Genomic DNA, 19,878 nt, shown 5'->3' with positions numbered 1-19,878 from the left:
GATATTTTCTGGTTTTCTCCTCCGGAAACCCCTTTTTTTTTCACATGAGGCTCTTTCCAAGATTTTATCTAGGACAGGTCCAAAACACATTTCCCCCTGAGAATGGAATGGCACAAAGTTTATTTTTAGAATGGGAGTCTCCTGACCAGGATTTTAGCCATATAGCACGTCTTGCTGAATTGGATAGGACGCTACTTCTAGCCGAGAATCTCACAGATTCCGCAGATGTGTCTGCCATAAACAGATTGGCTGATTTTAATATGGGAAGGGAATGACCTCCCGAGATAAGTTAGATTTAAGTAGTGATGACAGTTCGTCTATCCAGAGAGACATGGACTTGGCTACCGAGCTTGCGGCTATATTGGTCTTAATGACTGCGGCTGAGGCTTCCCAGCTTCTCCCTTGGAACCCATCTGCCTTCCGGTCCATAGCGTCTCTCAGGCATAATGAATCCTCAAATGGAATTTTTGCTACCCTGGCCATAGGAATGTCAATTTTAGGTGCTTCATCCCAAACCTTGACTTCCTCTGGGTTGAAGGGAAGCAAGGCCCTGAATTCCCTTGGAATGGTGAGACTTTTTTCTGCATCTTCCCATTCTTCCAGGATCATAGATTTCAAGTGTTCATTGATTGGGATCACTCTTTCTTTGAATTCTTAAACCTCCAAACATTTCGTCTTGTATGGCATGTGTGACCGGAGTATCCTCAATCCCCATAGTATTCCTTACGGCCCTAATTAATTTGTCCGTATTTTGAGATAAGAGATCTCTCTTCTGGTCTTCTGAAGGGGTCTGTAGGGACATTTCTCCAGCTTCTAGACCCTGATCAGAGTCATAAGAACATTCTTCTGCTTCAGAAGATTCCACCACTTCCCATCTAGCTCTTTTGTGACGGGTTGGTTCCTGAACCGTATGAGGCAGTATAAGGCTGGAAACAGAAAGCTGAACTTCTTCACGGATCATAGACCGTATGTCTGCCATAAGGGTGGATTTTTCCTCCTTAACTTTTGCTATACACTCTGTGCAAAGTTGTTTTTTATGCGCGTCTGGTAAGCAGATATTGCATGTAGGACATCTTTTAGGCTTTTTAAGGGATGCTGTGCCTGGAAATATTTTAAAGAGACGGGAGAGTTTTAATGTAAAAAAAAACCCCAGTTCTGATATTGGGGAGTAGTACAGAACCCTGTGTTCACTTACACTGCCCAGGGACTTTGATTGTGCCTCTAACCGTAGGGGAGGTAGAATCCATTGTCCAGAGTAAGAAGACACCGCACACAGAAGAATAAGCACCCTTTTATAGAGTCTTACCTTGGCCCCGGAAGATGATAGATGTCGCCATCAATATTCCCCTGCGTTCCACAGTGAAACGCACACCGCGCGGTCCTGGACCACGGGTTCCCCCGGAACCGGAAGTGCGTTCCTGGCTGGAACGTATCCGCGCCATCACTAGTTGACCGGACCAGAAGTGCGCCCTCTAATGGAGCGCACGCCGCCCGACCGATGGAGGAATGCTGCAGGGGAATGTAGTGTGGCACCGAGAGCCCTCCTGAGAGGGAGGCGGCGGCATCAGGAGCTACATCCCGCTCATGATGGGGTGAGGGACCTCTTTAGTGAGGTTTCAGCCCGAAGCTTCTTGACAGCGGGAAGAGGATAAGTCCCCACCAATCCCGCTGGGTTCCAGGTAAGAATCTTCGCACCGATGCACACCTCTCTGCGTCTGTCCTGCTAGGGACAGGAAAAACACTGAGGGTGTGGTGTAGAGAAGGGGGGGACTTTTAACCTCTCATGTGTTTCCTGTCCCTAGAGGATGAGAAGGACAACCTCCCATCGTGCTGTCATGAGGGACATCCTGGGGAAAAACAAATTAATAGCAGGTGACAAATCATGTGAGAACCTTTTTGCAGGAGTTGGAATTTTTATTGCTACCATTTTCAGGCACATAATATTTTTTGATTGCTTTCTATTCTGATTTTTGGGAGGCAGAATGAACAAAAAAACAGCAATTCAGAGACTCTTTTTGGTTTCTTTTTTGCCATGTGGTAAAAGCAATAAGGCAGTTTTATTCCTCGGGTCAGTATGATTACAGCGATACCAGATTTATATATTTTTATGTTTTGTTGCTTCTGCACAAAAACAATTTTATAGAAAAAATATTGTTTTTGCATCGCTCTATTCTGAGAGCTACAGCCATTTTATTTTTCCAGCGGTGGTGTTGTCTTGGGGCTTGTTTTTTTGCAGGACAAGATGACATTTTCAGTGATACCATTTTTATTTACATTTGTCTTTTTGATCACATTTTATTCTTTTTTTCCCGTAGGTATGATAAAAAAAAAATGCATAGTTTTTGCAACTTTTTTTTTTTTTTTATTATTGTGTTCACTGTAGGGGCTAAATAGTGTGACAGTTTTATAGGTCTGGTCGTTCCAGATATGACATTACCAAATGTGTACTTTATTAGTTTGTTTTTACATAAATATGCATATTTATTGGTGGAATATTTTTTGTTCTAATATATTTTTCACGCATTCATTTTTACTTAGTCCCTTTAAAGCCTCATAGGACTGTCACTGTCAGCACAAAATTACTGTTCAAACCAAGTACAGGCACTTAGTGCTTCACAGCAGGGCCAATCATTTAAAACACCCCTCCAAATGACTTTGATCGGCATGGGTTCATAAGAAATAGGGAGATTGATGTCCATCCAGTGATTTCAGTTGAGCCGTTTTCTTTTCCACATATGGGAATATAAAGGCATTTTCTTTGGGGCATTAGTATGTATAGAAAAACATGCACTTAAAAAATGGACCAAGAGACTCAAGTATTGTCCTTGTACATTTATTAGTGAACCCTCTCAATTCAGCCACAACATTAAAAAAAATAAATGATTGCACTACCAGGTCAAGCAAAACTAGCAACTTTCCTTTTAAAAAAAGTACAAATCTGTTAAAAATTTCAATCAGTATACACATATATATATAATACAATATTACTAGGTAATGTTAAATGCTACAAACCAATATTATTCCAATGGAACGGAGGAAAAGAAACACACTTTGATAGCTTCAAGAACCATTTCTATATATTAGCATTTTTTTCAAATACATACATGGGAAATGAGGTAACCAGTAAATGTGCAAGTACCAAAAGCCAAAAATAAAAAGTTTATATATAGAGATATATCTATATGTATACACACACATATAGATATACAAATCTAACACAGAAGACACCTCCGGGACCCTGAGTAAGGGAAGCCACATCTCTGGGGGGCAGGAATGTTAGTGGGAGGGAAAAATTGAGATCAATCAAGCCCAGTGTGAGTATGGGGTCCAGGAGGTTAGGATGATACAGTAAACAATCCACTATATCCCACCATAGGGGTGTTTAAAAGAACATATATAGAGATTAAAAAAGTGGCATCTATGCAGCAATCACGGACATCCTAAATCAATGGGTATTACTTAAGCAGACTGATAATGAAGTGCTAAGTGCTTTTCTAAGCTTCACAGCACTTGTACTATAGTTGTGGGGTTCCTACTGAGATTAGTGGAAGAACCGTAAGTATGTAATACAGTGGAGCAGAGGGTGGATGAAGAGACAAATCCTTTTCTACTGGAGAGCGCCTCATCTGGTTTGACAGAGAACATCACCAGGCAAGGGGTTTCTGAGAGATAGGCAGCAGATACTGCTATTGTCTGGGGTGAGTCTGCTGAGAAGTCTGAAGTGTTATTATATACAGTAAGACCTTTGGTAACGTGTGCTGTAAAGTTCTCAGTCCAGTTTCTCTGCTATAATCACTACTACCTTCTTCCACTAGCCCCAATGTGGCAGTTTACAAAACTTTGTTTTTTTTTTTTTTTAATCTATTGTGAGGGTGGAAAGAAAATAGCAGATACAATCATGCTCCAGCATATGAACAGTTGAATTTTCCACTGTTCTCACTGCCAGCATATGGCTTGAAACCTGATGTGCTGCCGTTATGTAAGGCAAGAAGTGTCCACCACCCATAGTCCCATGTAGTAGACCAGGAAATATATGAACCACATTTAGTAGTGACCTATGAAAGGACAAGCACAATGGATTGGAAACACACTAACCATTGAAATACTATAATAAATAAATATATAGATTATTTATTTATATGTATCCAGCTGCAGTCTATTTCCAGAATTGTCAACAGTGAGAACAGTGAAGTGGTCAGTGGAGAGGAAGACATCTACAGCCAAAACAGTGGCCGAAGGGGGTTAAGTTACTATGCACAGAAAGAAGGGCAAAAGAAAGTGAAAAATAAAGAAAAAATAATTGTAGTACTGTCTAAACAAAAATCCAAAAAACACTGGTTACTAGCCCCAAAAATAAAGAAGACTGCAAAGTCACCACTCCACAGACAGATCATAGAACATTGTTTTAGAAGTTATTGATTCGACAGCCTGTGAAACTATATGTCTAGAATTACAACCCCAATTTACTACAGGTTACAGCAGTGGTGATTTGCATGAGTTGCTCTCTTTCTAGCCGTGATGTGGATTACACTAACATAATGAAACCAGTTGTATGTAGAATTAGCCATTAACATAGTAATATATTTCCACACGTTATTACGCTGTAATATACTAGAGGGCCAGTATTATAAACTAATTAACTTTTGGTCTAGGAACACCCCATCGCACAATCCCTGCCCGAGTGTGACCTTTGCAGGCAACGAGACATTCAAATCCCAAAAAACAGTTCAGGTGCCTTCTGCTTGCGAACAAGTGCACAGCAGGAATCAGCTCAGCATGATACATAACCCTATATAATGCTTGTCCCAGCCCCCCACCCCCCTTCACGTCACTTCACAGACGGCCAAGGGTTAGCAGATACCATATTCCAAGCTGCTCAGACATGCATATTGTGAAACATTAAGACAGATTCTTTCTGCCTGACCGTTTAGACGCGCACACAGATCAGAAATGGTTGGCTGGCTCTTGTGTTGAATTCATTGCTGTTCTATCATGCAAACTTGAACGAAAACAAATACAAATCAGTAAATACGGCAGCCGCTCGCCCATGTGCCCCTGCACTACTGTCAACATAGAGACTGGGGTGGGGGCAAATGCGGGCGCCAAGTGCAACACGCTCACTAAAACACAGCTTGGCGTGCAACAGAGTGTACCCTGTAATCACACACCAGCCTGCAATTGTGTGACCTGCTGCCTAACAAAATACACTGAGGAGGCATTACCAGGGCTTCTACTACCAGAAGAAACATGGAGGAGAACATGGGCAAAAAGGAGCCCTACACCTCCGGACTGGTCCACGCAACACATATGCTCAACAGGTTAAGAAAGAATCGAGAAATTCCAGCAACTGAAGCTTCAAATACATGGAAAGTGGCACATGGCCATCAGGCTGGTATGAAAGGAAAAAGCTGGTGATAAACATATAATGGTCTCCTGTATACCTCCAGGGCGCAAAAGCCATGAGTTATCACTGGGTGGAGAGAAGAAAATCAAATCTGATGCTAAAGGTCTTATTAGGACTGTGCCTTCCAGCACATTGCTTTCAGATGGACTGAATTGGATGGCCGGACAGAGAGAAGGTGGAGGAACGTTAGAGAAATGATTAAAGGCAAGATAATGAAATAGAAATCCAGAGATTAATGCCAAATACACATTAACCTCTGAACGCAGATGCGTCTGATGGCAGCAAATGATATAGGTGGAGCATAAATCTGGTCCAATGTAATAAAAGAAAATAAAACTGCCCGCTAGGGCATCAGTGCAAACATATTTAAATAAGCAGCTGTGACACTTCCCTCAACTAAGGGACAGAAGTAAATTTTTGCGAACAGGGAGCCCCTGGTAATGCCTCAAGGTCCCCTTTTGGGGGCTAGCACTGGCCACAATGGCCCAGTCTTTTCCTGTTAGCCTCAGCTACTGTCAGAGGAAAGGAAAAGAGAGAAAGTTTCTCTCATTTACAACCCAATTCATCTCACACACACCTCAAATCCCTCCCAATGCCCACAACTGAAATACATGAGGAAGGGGCACTGTTGGAAAGTATTGGGGTGGAGAGGTACTAGGATGGAGACAGTGGAATGTGTGACTCGACACCACCTCCAGATTCATAGCTGCTGTGTCCTAGCCGTAAGGACTAGTGCAGGTGGAGGGGGAAGCTGAAGCATCCGAGTCAGGCAAGGAGGCTGGTTTATTTTGTATTGATCCCTCTGGGTTTGTGCACCGGCAGGAGGCAAGAGGGAAAATTGCTGTCCTCAATCCCCATCTCTGTGAACTTCAGAGGCATCAGCCCGGCAAATGGGACATGTGCGGTTGGACTGAAAGAGAAAAACAATCATTACTGCAATGAACTCAATATAGGTTCAGCATATTTACTTCTGAAGTAAGCAATCCATTAATCACAAGTTTGGAAGCTATGTAAATGGTATAATGCTTGGAGCTGGTGGAATTGCCATCATAGCTTCCAGCACATGTCAATTAATCCATGCCTTCAGTGATCTTTTCATTATCAAAACACAGAACCCCCAATATTTATTACTGTGGTCAGTCAGGTGTACAACAGATCCACCACTGCATCATGGCGTTCATCATAAAGCGAAGTCATAACACAAATGTCAACAGATCACACAGCTCATAAGACAATTTTGTCCCCCTTCCCCCCTCCATCAGCTACTCAAAATTAATTGATGCAAGTTTTCATTCTGTCTTTGATCTTGATTGGGTAAAAAGGAATCCTGGGTGAGTTGAACACATGAAACAAAAATACTTAATGAAAAATTGTGATTTACCATCAAGCCAAAACAGTCCACCGGCTTTATTTATACTTATAAAGGGGTATTATCCTAAATCCTATCCCAATATGTAGTAGGTGTAATAATAATATTAGCAAATATCTGATTACAAATGTAGTATATTTCTTCTGATTTGCTATGTCACTTACCCTATGTGCAGGGCATTGCAGTAGCTTCGGTATCTATGGTTAAGACCACTCATAAAGTGACAGTTAGCTATTAGTGGTCACGATCATGGATACCCCAGCTACTCCAATGTCCTGCACATTTGTTAGGCAACACAGCAAATCAGTAGAAATAGTACATTTCTAACTGGAGGCATTTGCCAACATTATTATTACACCTACTACATATTGGGATATGATCTTGGAGATGGGAATACCCCTTTAACTTATTCTTAAAGGGGCATTCCACTTCCAGTTAATCCCTCTCTAAAGTTGCAGTTTTTCTTTTTTAAAAACTGCTTCACTCACTGCCTCCGGTTACTCCACTGAGTTTATGTTGTTGCTCCCAGTGTCTACATCGCCGACGTCCCAGTGACAGCAATGCAGCCAGTGAGTGAGTTCAGTGGCTCTGCCCGAGTATACGCCACGAACCGCTGAACTCAGAGAAGGTCTGCATTGCTGTTGACGTCACGTCAGCATTGTAGAATTGTAACAAAGTCCGGGCAAGTGGTTGAGACTCTGCAGTGGACTTAGGGTAGGTGAGTTAAACTGTGGCTTAAAAGGGATTTTCTGAAAGAGGAAAATGCCCTTAATATACGGTTACCTCAAATGGTCCTAGAGTTGCATCCCACAATATATCAAAATGTAACATCCAAATTAAAGGGAACCTGTCAATTTATAAATATGGCCAGAATCACATGCAGCATTTGTTAGACACCCAACCACTTCCTAAACCCCAGAAGTCTCCAAAACACCTCACTAATAGATCACGTAGATCAGCACATTATGAGTATCAAAACATAACCATGTACACACACAATAAAATTACCTGTAAAATGCAGGTAAGAGCCAAAATTTAACCAATCCACATACACGTAGGACACGACTCGACACTAATGTCACATAACTTGATTCGTTGTGGGGTGAGAAGGGCCACTGCAGCATTAACATGGCTCAATAAATAATTATCAAGCTCCACTCGTGGGAATGGATGTCTCTTTGCAAGATGGAAGTCAGCATTGGGTGAGATGGTTTCAATCTCACGTTTAGGTCACTGATGGTTGCAAATGTATCAGCTAACCAGTCAGTTTTTGCCAAATCACGTCCTGGGACACTAGTGTCGAGTCGTGTCCTACATGTATCTGGTATGTGGATTGGTTACATTTTGGCTTTTACAGGTAATTTTATTGTGTATGTACCTATACTTTAATGGTTATCTTGATTAAAGACCAGTGTCTGATGCATGCTGTCTGGACTACAAGCAGCATATGTTAGTGAGCAGGTTCCCTTTAACAAGATAATCATCATTAGCAAGAGGTTCTCTACAAAACAATCAAATGTATAACAAGGTTTTTCTTGCTTACAATTATAGATGTTGTAAAATAAGTAATTTCATGTTTCCACCCATGACAAGCTGATAATTATGTAAAATTGAAGTAGGTACAATTAACAAGCTGGGCAGTTGTGTGAGGCCCTGTTCACTACAAGTTTGCATCTTGTTGAGATGTCCTGTCTCGTTTCATTTGAAAATAGGATGTCCACCACGTTGGCACAGAAACAATTAGTTTGAACCTTGATTTACAACAGGATGTAGGTTTGCACGGCAGGCTACGATTTGTCCACTATCAATCTGTTAAATGGACACTTAACAGGACACTTTTCTCATTGACACTCTGTATATGTAGGGATCGTGTTACACTATACAGATTCTTTATAAATCAGATGTGAACAAGTGTTAGGGAGCCTATACACCAGGGATGAGGAACCTCAGGCCCGCGGGCCATTTACAGACCTCAATGACCTTTTATCTGGCCTCCGGGCAAATTCCCAGGGACCGCAGTGCTTGGGTTGCCAGTGGTAATTTGACCGTCACCAGCCCTTTAATTTCTTCTTGCTTCTTCAATGTAATGTTATGTCCTTACACCAGGGCCACTGTCAGCGCGTGATTTGCATGGCCCCCGAAGGATCGTATAAACAAATCCCCTTTGGCAGAAGGTTCCCCACCCCTGATACACAGATAAAACTTGAACAAGTGATCGAGACTGTTAAGAGTGATCGTCGGTTGGTTTGGTGAAACGATTGACAGTTTTGAAAGTCCATAATTGTTTATAACATCAGTCGGCATGATGGATATTTTCTGGTTGCATCAGCTAACAAGAAAAATACCAATAAAGGTCGATGCAGCCTGTCAGGTGTTTGAGGCCATTAATGAATGGTCTTTTGTCAGCCAATTTTCATCTAAAATGTACGGTGGAAATTAGTCATGATCAGGACATGTTTCCAATAAAAAGATTAAACTAGCGAGTTGTAGTCGATTACATGAATTCCACTATTGCTACACACATTAAGAACATGAATTAGTAACTACTTTTTGCAAAAAAAACCCCAAAACACAAAAATGTATAAACCATTACTAGCAACAAGGTGACCTAATGGCTCAGACCCCAAATGGTAATGACTCAGGTAGGATCTGGCTTAGCTCTAAATACAACCTGTCTGGGACAGATTGATGGATCAGGATGCATTTCTTTTTATATAAAAGAGTTACCTAAATACTTCAAGTTTTTCACATGTTTAGCAATAGTGGAATTTATGTACTCAATGAATGCAGTGTGCTGACGCATAGTGTATGTATACATGTCTGAATTTTGGCCAACGCTTGTGTGCCTTTACATTAGGTTAATAACATAAGAGTGCTGACATTGCTCATATTTTTAATTGTGCGGTGCATTTTTCACATGTAGCAGAAGTGGAATGTATTCATTGACTGTAGTGTACTGATGCATATTGGCCACGGCATATGTATATCGTCACATTAAGTGAATACTATGGGAGTGCTGGTCTTGTCCATATATTTTTTAGTAAGTTTTAACACCATCTTTACTGCCACAAGACAGACCCCTTTTTCCATCTTACATGCTGTGGAACATACCTTGAGCCACTTATCAACACATTTTGCGTGGAACTCATGGTTACAAGGTAACACTCTGAGGAGCTGCCGACTTTCAAAGTCACTAAAACACACCACACACCTGAAAGTAAAAAACCAAAGCTTTATATCTCATACATGATTAGGGCTCACACATCAGCATAAATAAAAATCGGTCCAATGTTGTTCCTGAAACGTATGAAGAGTGTCATGCAATTTTTCTTAAGCAGCATCAGAATGACATGCGTATGTAATGTGTTTTTAACATTAGCTTTTCCATAGAAAGCTTTCTTTAAAATGACCTAGAGAATAACTAAGTAATCAAATAATCTTAAAAAGATACATAGATAGAAATAGATCAGTGAGATATATCATCATTGCAGTGCATGTGTAGCTTGCTGTACATGTATTTAGACAATAATGAAAGATTAAGAAAAAAAATGGCGTGGGTCCCCTTCTCTTAACCAGCTGAGGGAAAGCGAACAGCTGTGGACTGATGTTTATAGTCTAGGAAGGGGGTGATAAACATGGAGCTTCCCAGGCAATTAAGATCAACTCACAGCTGTCTGTGTAGCCTTTACTGGTTATTAAGGGGTGACACCCTCCCCTCCCCCCAAAAAAAGGGTGTGGGGCCCCCCTTATTTATAATAACCAGCAAAGGCTAAACAGACAGCTGCAGGCTGATACTAACAGCCTAGGAAGGGGCCATAGATATGGGCCCCCTCCCAGACTGATAACATCAGCCTTCAGCCGCTCCAGAAATGGCGCGTTCATTAGATGCGCCAAATCTGGCGCTTAGCCCTGGCTCTTCTTACTTGCTCTGGTGCGGTGGCAAGTGGGGTAAAATTATTGGGGTTGATGTCAGCTTTGTAATATCAGCTGACATCAAACCCAGGGGTTAGTAATGGAGAGGCGTCAATAAGACACCCCCATTACTAACCCCGTAGTGAAAATGAAATAAAGACACAACTATAAAGCAAGTGGGAAGATCCGAGCCCAAGAGTCAGAATTGGCACATCTAATGGATGCACCATTTCTGGGGCGGCTGAGGGCTGATGTTATCAGTCTGGGAGGGGGCCCAATATCTATGGCCCCTTCTTAGGCTATTAAAATAAGCAGGCAGCTGTCTGTTTAGCCTTTGCTGGTTATTAATACTAAGGGGAACCACACACCATTTTTTTTTGGGGGGTGGGGGTTGGTCACCCCTTGTTAATAACCAATAAAGGCTGTACAGACAATTGTGAGATTACATTAATAGCCTGGGAAGCTCCGTTTGTTTTATCCCCTTCCCAGACTATAAACATCAGCCCCCAGCTGTCAGCTTTCCCTCAGCTGGTTAAGAATATGATGAGGGACCCCACAGCATTTTTTTTCTTTTATTCTATCTATATCTATTCTGATGGTTCACGCTGTGAATTTACTGTACTCGGCTGATGAAATGTCAGGTTTCCCATGAGATGGATGCGTTAAAAACAAAACAAAAAAACCCCACAGCACACGCCATGCAATTTTCTTGCACCAATTGACTTGCATTGGTGAATCTCATCTCATATATGTGGCCACTCACAGAATGCTGCGTTTTTTTTCTCAGTCCAATCTGAGAAAAAAAAAATCGTAGATTAACACAATCATTGACCAACATTAGTCAAGAGTGCAATCCGATTTTTTATTGAATTGGTCACATCTAATGGATGTGCCATAGGTCTATATTTCTGAATATCCCCAGGAGGAATTTATAGAAATCAAGCAGATCTGTGTAGAAAGGGGGTGGACGATACTATATTGTTACAATGGTCCTAGAACATGGTCTAAGATCAGCTGTAATCTGCAGGAAAATAAAGCATTACTGCAGTGCCTATTAAAATCAATGAGCTGTCCGTGTAATGCATTCCTCCAGAGTGGAAAACACTCTTAGTAGCAGCTGTGCACTCCAGTGAATGGTTTAATAAATGACCCAGCTCTATTAACAAAACAAAAAAAAACAAACCAAAACTTTTTCTACACCAGACAAATCCTAAATTTTAAAAGTAAAACCTGTAACCTGAAGCATTAGTGAACATTTTATGTTACAATGTACCTTTCGCTAGATCAGATCTACTGCTGTATGTTATGCCATCCAAATTACAACTTACCCTCTCATTTGGCTATTATCAATATGGTTGCCATGTGTTTTATAGTTATTACTGCATGATAGTATTCCTAAAAGCGGTGACAATCTTTAGTGACACAAATGACGCACTGTTACTCACAAGGTTTGCTCCGATTGGTGGCTTTCAAGGTTGAAGCGATAAGAGGGAAGCTGCTCTATGTTGGCTTTGGTGAGTCCACGTGGCTTTGCTTCTCCTAGGCGCTCAGCTAAATTAAGCAGTGCCTACGAAAAAAAAAAGGAGGAATATAGACAAACATTGATTGTTCAACATTACAGGCAGAAAAAGTAAGCGCTACATGATAAAATCTAGTCTAGTGTCAGACAAAACTGACCTCATAGTTCTCCATTTCCACGTCATCCACATCCAAATCCAAGCTGATTGATGGGCCCACAGAAGTGGGGGATACAGGGAGCATGGAGCTGCAAGAAGAAGACGTTTGAACCCAGGAAACTGATGGCAATAAGTGCAGCTATAGGTTACCCCATGCCATCCTGCGGCTACAAGACATGGCAAATGCAAGCGACCCACTCAAATATGTAGTAAGAATACTTACAGGAAGTAGGGCAGAAAACTAGGATAATATGAAGGAGGGAGTGCAGGAGGCGGCAGTGGGTGCTGCAGGCGATACCGTTGGGTATTTAGTCGCCGTGGCATCAGATGAGCGTATGGCTGCAAGTAATACAGGAGAGAAAACACACAATCAGGTAGAATATTAAAACTAGCAGTAACAAGTCTACCTTAAGCATAGGATGGCACCTTACAAACACTAACCATTAGTTTTAGCTCACTATACGAGTTGGTCTAAATCTAATAAACAGTATAAATGAGACGCATAAAGCCCTCATTAAAGACCTGCAATATGGACACACCACAGAAAGAAGCACAAGCCTAGCTTATATATCATACAGGGGGAATGGAGATCTCAAATTACTTTAAAAGGTAGGCAGAACACAACCCAAAAGTTCAGGGGACTCCTGGGATACATGTGGCAAACTTACCACTGGAAAGGACAGCTCCTGGTGCAGAGCATCATGGGAGAGGTAATGCATGGGCACTGAATGGGGCAATGCAGGCACAGGGTGAGAGTGGTGGAATGGGAAGTTGCCCATGTGATGTTGTTCCCCTCGAAGATCCAGCTCATTGTCTATCCTTTGCAGTGGCTGTAAAATGTTTAAAATAAAAATGCAGGTCAATAAAGAATAGATCCAGACATATTTAGTTGCTGGTATCACACTGAAGGGGTGGAATTAGTACTGAAACAGCCCCTTTGCAGACACTCTTCACTAACCAATTTCTCCAATTGTAGTTTATGAACTTAGAACTCTCTCACTGAGAGGAAATGTGCACAAGTTTACAAAGGTAAAACAAAGGAAACCATAGCAGTGGTGGCATAGTGAGGTATGTCTGATCACTGTGCCCCGAGTCTGAACATAGGGTCAAGCAATCATTAGTGCTGGCACTCTATAGGACAGGTGGAGACAGCAGAGTACAGCACTCGGCCACTTCAGGCAGGCCTCAAATAAATTCAGTGGTTCCCCAACCTGAAGGTCTGAACTACTCTGAAATCTCATGCACGTTTCCTTCCAGATTGATCGCTCTCTGTCACTCGAACCCCGAACTTTAAATTCAGGCTCGCACATCTCTATTTGAAATCTTTGCAACCTTGCTGCTGTAGTATAACTATCTTGTTATTAATGACTACATTTCAACCAACATATGAAAAAGATCACCACCACGTGTTTGGTATAATTGGTTACTCATACACCTGAATATAAATGTGTCTTTATAGGACAGACTTCGGACTCAAGGAAAATGTCCATGGTTTTTGGCCCAGTCTCGGACCACAATGCTCCCATTTCTATGAGGCTGTCACGCTCCGATTGTGATTTCTGCTATACATAGCAGAAATTATGTTTTGTGGTCGCCGAAACATTGCAATAAAAGGCGGTCAAAACATCTACCCCAAAATGGTATCCGTAAAAAAAAAAAAAAAGTCAGCTCAGGGTACAAAACTAAAAATTTTTGACAAATTTCTGAATTTTTTTTCACCACTTAAGTACAACTCGTTCCGCAAACAAGCCCTCATACGACTATATGGCTGGAAAAAAAAGTAAAAAAAAAAAGTTATGGCTCTTGGAAGAAGGGGGAGGAAAAAACAAAAACTCAACCGGAGGTGAAGGGGTTAAAAAACATATGCATGAGAATGACCGTTTTTACTATTGTGTGGTCTTCTGTGGGCCGTTCGTGTGTTCCATCCGTGTGATACATACCGGAACAAAATGCATAATAGAAATTACAGATTTTTGTGCATTAAAGTTGTGCAAAGATATAGATGGATATCCGTCACATATACAGGTGCATCTCACAAAATTAGAATATCAAAAAGTACATTTATTTCAGTTCTTCAATACAAAAAGTGAAACTCATATTATACAGAGTCATTACAAACAGAGTGATCTATTTCAAGTGTTTATTTCTGTTAATGTTGATGATTATGGCTTACAGCCAATGAAAACACAAAAGTCATTATCTCTGTAAATTAGAATACTTTATAAACACCAGCTTCAAAAATGTTTTTAAAATCTGAAATGTTGTCCTACTGAAATGTATGTTCAGTAAATGCACTCAATACTTGGTCGGGCTCCTTTTGCATCAATTACTGCATCAATGCGGCGTGGCATGGAGGCGATCAGCCTGTGGCACTGCCGAGGTGTTATGGAAGCCCAGGTTGCTTTGATAGCAGCCTTCAGCTCGTCTGCATTGTTGGGTCTGGTGTCTCATCTTTCTCTTGACAATACCCCATAGATTCTCTATGGGATTAAGGTCAGGTGAGTTTGCTGGCCAATCAAGCACAGTGATACTGTTGCTTTTAAACCAGGTATTGGTACTTTTGGCAGTGTGCACAGGTGCCAAGTCCGGCTGGAGAATGACATTTCCATCTCCATAAAGCTTGTCGGCAGAGGAAAGCATGAAGTGCTCTAAAATTTCCTGGTAGACGGCTACGCTGACTTAGGTCTTCATAAAACACAGTGGCCCTACACCAGCAACTTTGATTGTGTGCCTCTCCACTCTTCCTCCAGACTCTGGGACCTTGATTTCCAATGAAAATTGGAACTCTGGGACCTTGTGGAGTGTTTCAATGACTGCATTCTGGACATCTGTCAAGTCAGCAGTCTTCCCCATGATTGTGGAGCCTACTGAAACAGACTAAGGGACCTTTTTAAACGTTTCGGAAGCCTTTGCAGGTGTTTTTTGTTAATTATTCTAGTTACTGAGATAATGTGTTTTCATTGGCTGTATGCCATAGTCATCAACATTAACAGAAATAAACACTTGAAATAGATCACTCTGTTTGTAATGACTATATAATATATGAGTTTCACTTTTTTTTATTGAAGAACTGAAATAAATGAACTTTTTGATGATATTCCAATTTAGTGAGATGCACCTGTATAATTTGTGCCTTGCATCACATGATATAAGCCAATTCTGGCGCTTTGTCGTAGCTCTTCCTGATGACCGGGAGCGTTGGCAATCGGGGTAAACACTTTTCCTGGTTCACCACTTTATAAAAAAACAAAACTCCCACGGTGGTCTGATGTAGTCAAATTGAATCCAGTGAAGTCCATCAAATCCACCGTACAAAACCATAGGCTTTGCCAACAACCACTTCCAGGTCACGCAGTACTGCGCAAGACCCGGCAACTCTGAAAAGTGGTGACATTAGTAATGTTACCGCTCTTCACAATCGCTGGGTTACGCAGTGACCCGGGGAACAAAAGAAAGTGTTGGGGAGTGTTTATTTCAATAAAGTAATTGTTTGTGTGTGATTCCTTTTTATTACGGTGTTAGTAATGGGGGTGTCTGACAGACACCTCTCCATTACTAGAGCCAGAGCTTGATTTCAGCTGTGTTTTTGGACACTTCAAAACCGGCATCAACTCCAAGCCCCATTACCCCGATTGCCAATGCACCAGAGCATCGGGAACAGCCAAAGTGAAGCGCCAGAATTGAAGCATCTCATGTGATGTGTCACTTCTGGAGTGGCTGCGGGCTGGTATTTTTAGGCTGGAAAGGGCCCAATAGCCAGGGACCTTCACAGCCTTATAATATTATTTCTCAGCTGTCAGCTTAACCTTTGCTAGTTACCAAAAATAGGGGTGGGGACCACACGCAGTTTTTTCCCCCCATTTATTTATTAGGTTAAAAGATGAACAGTAAGCTACACATGCAAGGCACAAATTATATACCTATCGGATATCTATTATCTTTGCACATCTTTAAACAGTAATTTCTATTCTGCTATGTGTCACACCGACGCCACATGGATGACATCCGTGTGCTGTAAGTATCTGCACGGACTCATTGACTTGTATTGGCCCTTGTCATCTGTGCTGCCGGAAAAAAGCAGACATGTCTAGGTGTAGGTCACACTGATAGTGTGAAAACAGACACGTGCACAGCTCCATAGGTTAGACACGTATGGAAACGTCTCTGGTGCGTGTGAAAACAGAGTCAGTGACAAGTGAAGGGGGCCTTTAATAGTTATGTTATTTTCATCTGTTTTTTTTCTTACTGATCAGATAGTTACTTTATAAACCTAATTAATTATGTACAATTTACACCTCCAATTTTGTCAGAAGGAGTCAAAGAATGGCTAAATAAAAAAGCTGTACTAACCATCTGAATAGATGGGAGAAAATTATTTGAAGGAGAACACTCAAGAGGTTTTACTTACTTTACAAAAATACTCCAGATAAAAGTCACATGCAGGAACATGAAAAGAAACACGCTGTATACAGGGCTCGGAATGAACAGTTGTAGGAAATTTTTTCCTATGCAAGATTTTTCTGTTTACCAGATGCACTAAACCACAGGACCCCCAATAAGCAGGACGAGTATAAAAAAAAACATATGGGCCACATTTTTATATTGGCACTTACCATTCTCTGTGGTTGCACTGTAACAAATGGGGTAAGAGAGGCCATATGAGGTGGCTGGTGGTGTGGCAGCGGTGGATGAGGATGCAAGATGTAATGATCGCTGGAAAGAAGAGGAGGAAATGGCTGGTACGAGACAGGAAGCTGCTGCACGGTGCACCCAGGGATGAGCTTGAAAGAAAAAGAGATAAGGTCTACTATGCTTACAATTATAAAAGGAGAATAAAATAAATACTACAACAAATAAGCAGTCGTTTCTGCAGGTTATGTAAAGAGATCTGGCGGCCAAGGATAAACTGGAGTGCATGCCTCCACCTGGGTGCTAGGCACCTTACTGTCATTTGCTTGTTTAAGCATTTATACAGTATATGGGAGTAGACGAAGCTACTTAACACTCCATGTGCCAGCACTTGAGACCATAGGCTATTTTGTTCCAAAAGAGGCAGAAGAAGGAAGGTTTCACACATCAGACGTTCAAGGTCTAAGTATGGATTGCAGTGTCCAGACCAGCCTCGTATATGCCTTACAGTCAAAACAAAAGTTTATTTTACCAATACCACTTACCGGAGGAGGAAGGCAGCAGAGGGGGTAGTGTTGGCCGCTGAACATGACAGAACATGCTGGCAACTGCTGGGTGCTGCACCCTGGGATGTGCTGCCCAGCGTGCAAAGGGAAGCCTTGGGTTACGGTTGTAACAGTATATGACAGAGGGACAGGTCCCTGGTGTACCTTGTGAAAAAAGGAAACAGTAAAAAATTATTTCTAAAGAAACGAGCACTGACTATAAACACTGAGGTATATTTCACTGTAGGTTGCATTTACTACATCTATATCACCCTGCCACCACATACAGATTATATAGAACAGAAACAATTACCTGCTCATGAAGGTCAACCATGAATGGGGTTTGCTGAGTGGAGTGTGCAGCGGGGTGGAGCATTCGTGGAGGAGTGCTGGTGAGGGCAAAAACTCTGTGTTCATCTACAGGAAAGAAAGCAGCCCGGAAAGAATTATCATCCTGAATGAGGATACCCTGCTGAGGTCTGTCCCTCCTGCCCCACTGACGCCTCGTTGGAGGGCTACAAATAAAACAAACAAAAATAAAATGTAAAATGCCAGTAACAGCATGGAAAAACTCCCATGAAAACAAAAGTATCTGAATGAATAAGATAAAAAAAAATAAACCGAAGAAAGCAATTTGGCTAAATTTGGTAACTTTTCTATATTTACTGAAAAAAAAAATTGTCACATCTTTCTGAAAGAAGTGAAAACCATCAGAACTGGTAAAACTAACACCGAGTCAGGGCTACACCAATCGCATGTGCCTACACCGACCGCGTGTGCCTGCACCCCAGGGCTACACCGACCGCGTGTGCCTGCACCCCAGGGCTACACCGACCGCGTGTGCCTGCACCCCAGGGCTACACCGACCGCGTGTGCCTGCACCCCAGGGCTACACCGACCGCGTGTGCCTGCACCCCAGGGCCTACACTGACAATAGTTATTTGCATCTCTGGCTTCCACCGACCATAGTTTTCTGCACATTTGGTTAAGATTGACCATAAATTCTTGTTCATTGTGCTTATGTCAGCAACAGACCAACCACTGGCATTCTCTACGCCAGAAATCTTACTCCAGTCAGGGGCTAGAGTAAGATTTCTGGCATGGTGCATGCCTCCTCACGAATCTGGATCATCTGATGAGTGGCGTGCACCTCCAGGCACCATGCCAGAAGTCTTCCTCCAGCCCCTGACCTCTTCAAGAATCAGTAGTGTCTGACTCAAACATGACCTCTTAACAAGACCGGTGAGAAAATTGCCGTTCTTGATGAATCAGGGCCATAATGTTCATAAAGTCCCATTTTAGGTTTATGCTGATCTCGTTATGAGCTGTAACTAAGTATCCCACAATGAGAGCATACTATTCAAGACGGCAAAACTTCAGATGACTATGATTTGTGAGAACTTGAAGGTGCTGCCGTATGAGCCCCAATCTGCCATAAAAGACTTTGATAGTAGCTTTCTGTTAAGTGATATTCACCAGGAAATACTTTGCATTGGATTCTAAGTTATCCTATTCTCATCACTATCCCAAAACACATCTGATCCTAAAGTATGTAGGCAGTCTTGAACCATACTCCCTCTTGTAGAGGGTATCCGCCTAAAACAATTTTAAACCTTGACGGAGCACTGCACTTCAGGTGTATGACTGACTATACATTGTTGGATCACACCAAAAAATAAGTTGAGTCTACAGCTCATGAAGGTACTACAAATAAGTGTAAATGGCTGTAAGTGTTATATCATTTGCTACAGAAGCCAAAAGGAACGGACAAAGGGAGAAAGCCTATGATGCGGGCGGTGTTAGATGGTGATACCTTTTCCAGAGCCCCGCAGCTCCTACCTTCGCCTGAGGTGTGCTGGGGTGCTGCAGGGTCCAAAGAACCTCCGCTGGTTTATGGGGGCTGAAGGAGGCCACCTATTCACTGCCAGCTCCCATGGTCGCATTTGTGATGTCTGGAAGGCAAAGTGGCAAGCAGGGTTTTTCCAACAAAGGTAACTCTCACTGCAGTTTTTCCTTCTGCAAAAAAATAAAAATAAAATTATGAGCACAATCTTATAACCCAATAACAGCCTGACAGGGAGCGTCGTCAGTGATCAGTAGAGTCATCCGTTAGAAAATGCACTCTTAATCCACAAATCTAGTTTCTCTGTGGAAGCCATGATGGCACGGCTTGTAGAAATTACCAAGCAATGAATGCCCGCTGTAGTCAGGTCATGAGAAGTTATTCCCTAGGGAAACAGCAGAAGTCTTTCTGAAACATTTTAGAATTTAGGCAAACAGTTTACGTACAATTGAAAAGTAAGAACAGCCCTACGTGTATTCCTGCTTAGCAAGAGTAATGTG

General features: G+C 41.9%; 1 protein-coding gene across 6 annotated transcripts in view; it reads right to left on the bottom strand.

The window, feature by feature from the left end:
* Positions 1-2,817: 2,817 nt before the first annotated feature.
* RNF44 (ring finger protein 44) overlaps positions 2,818-19,878 on the bottom strand; it is a 39,174-nt gene continuing 22,113 nt past the window's right edge. For all 6 annotated transcript variants that reach the window (XM_073651380.1, XM_073651383.1, XM_073651385.1 and 3 more), the window contains 10 exons: positions 19,375-19,551; positions 17,849-18,050; positions 17,536-17,700; positions 16,975-17,142; positions 13,030-13,191; positions 12,585-12,700; positions 12,363-12,450; positions 12,131-12,252; positions 9,885-9,984; positions 2,818-6,314 (listed from right to left, as the gene is read on the bottom strand). In XM_073651380.1, coding sequence (XP_073507481.1) covers positions 6,252-6,314; positions 9,885-9,984; positions 12,131-12,252; positions 12,363-12,450; positions 12,585-12,700; positions 13,030-13,191; positions 16,975-17,142; positions 17,536-17,700; positions 17,849-18,050; positions 19,375-19,478 — 1,290 coding nt within the window. In that variant the 5' untranslated portion in view covers positions 19,479-19,551 and the 3' untranslated portion in view covers positions 2,818-6,251. The remainder of the gene's footprint in view (positions 6,315-9,884; positions 9,985-12,130; positions 12,253-12,362; positions 12,451-12,584; positions 12,701-13,029; positions 13,192-16,974; positions 17,143-17,535; positions 17,701-17,848; positions 18,051-19,374; positions 19,552-19,878) is intronic.

Source organism: Phyllobates terribilis, unplaced genomic scaffold, assembly GCF_046119375.1.
Source record: "Phyllobates terribilis strain yellow unplaced genomic scaffold, ASM4611937v1 Scaffold_11__3_contigs__length_659146591, whole genome shotgun sequence".
Classification (NCBI taxonomy): domain Eukaryota; kingdom Metazoa; phylum Chordata; class Amphibia; order Anura; family Dendrobatidae; genus Phyllobates; species Phyllobates terribilis.
Note: the sequence above shows the minus strand (reverse complement) of the source record. Positions and strands in the feature narration are given on the sequence as shown.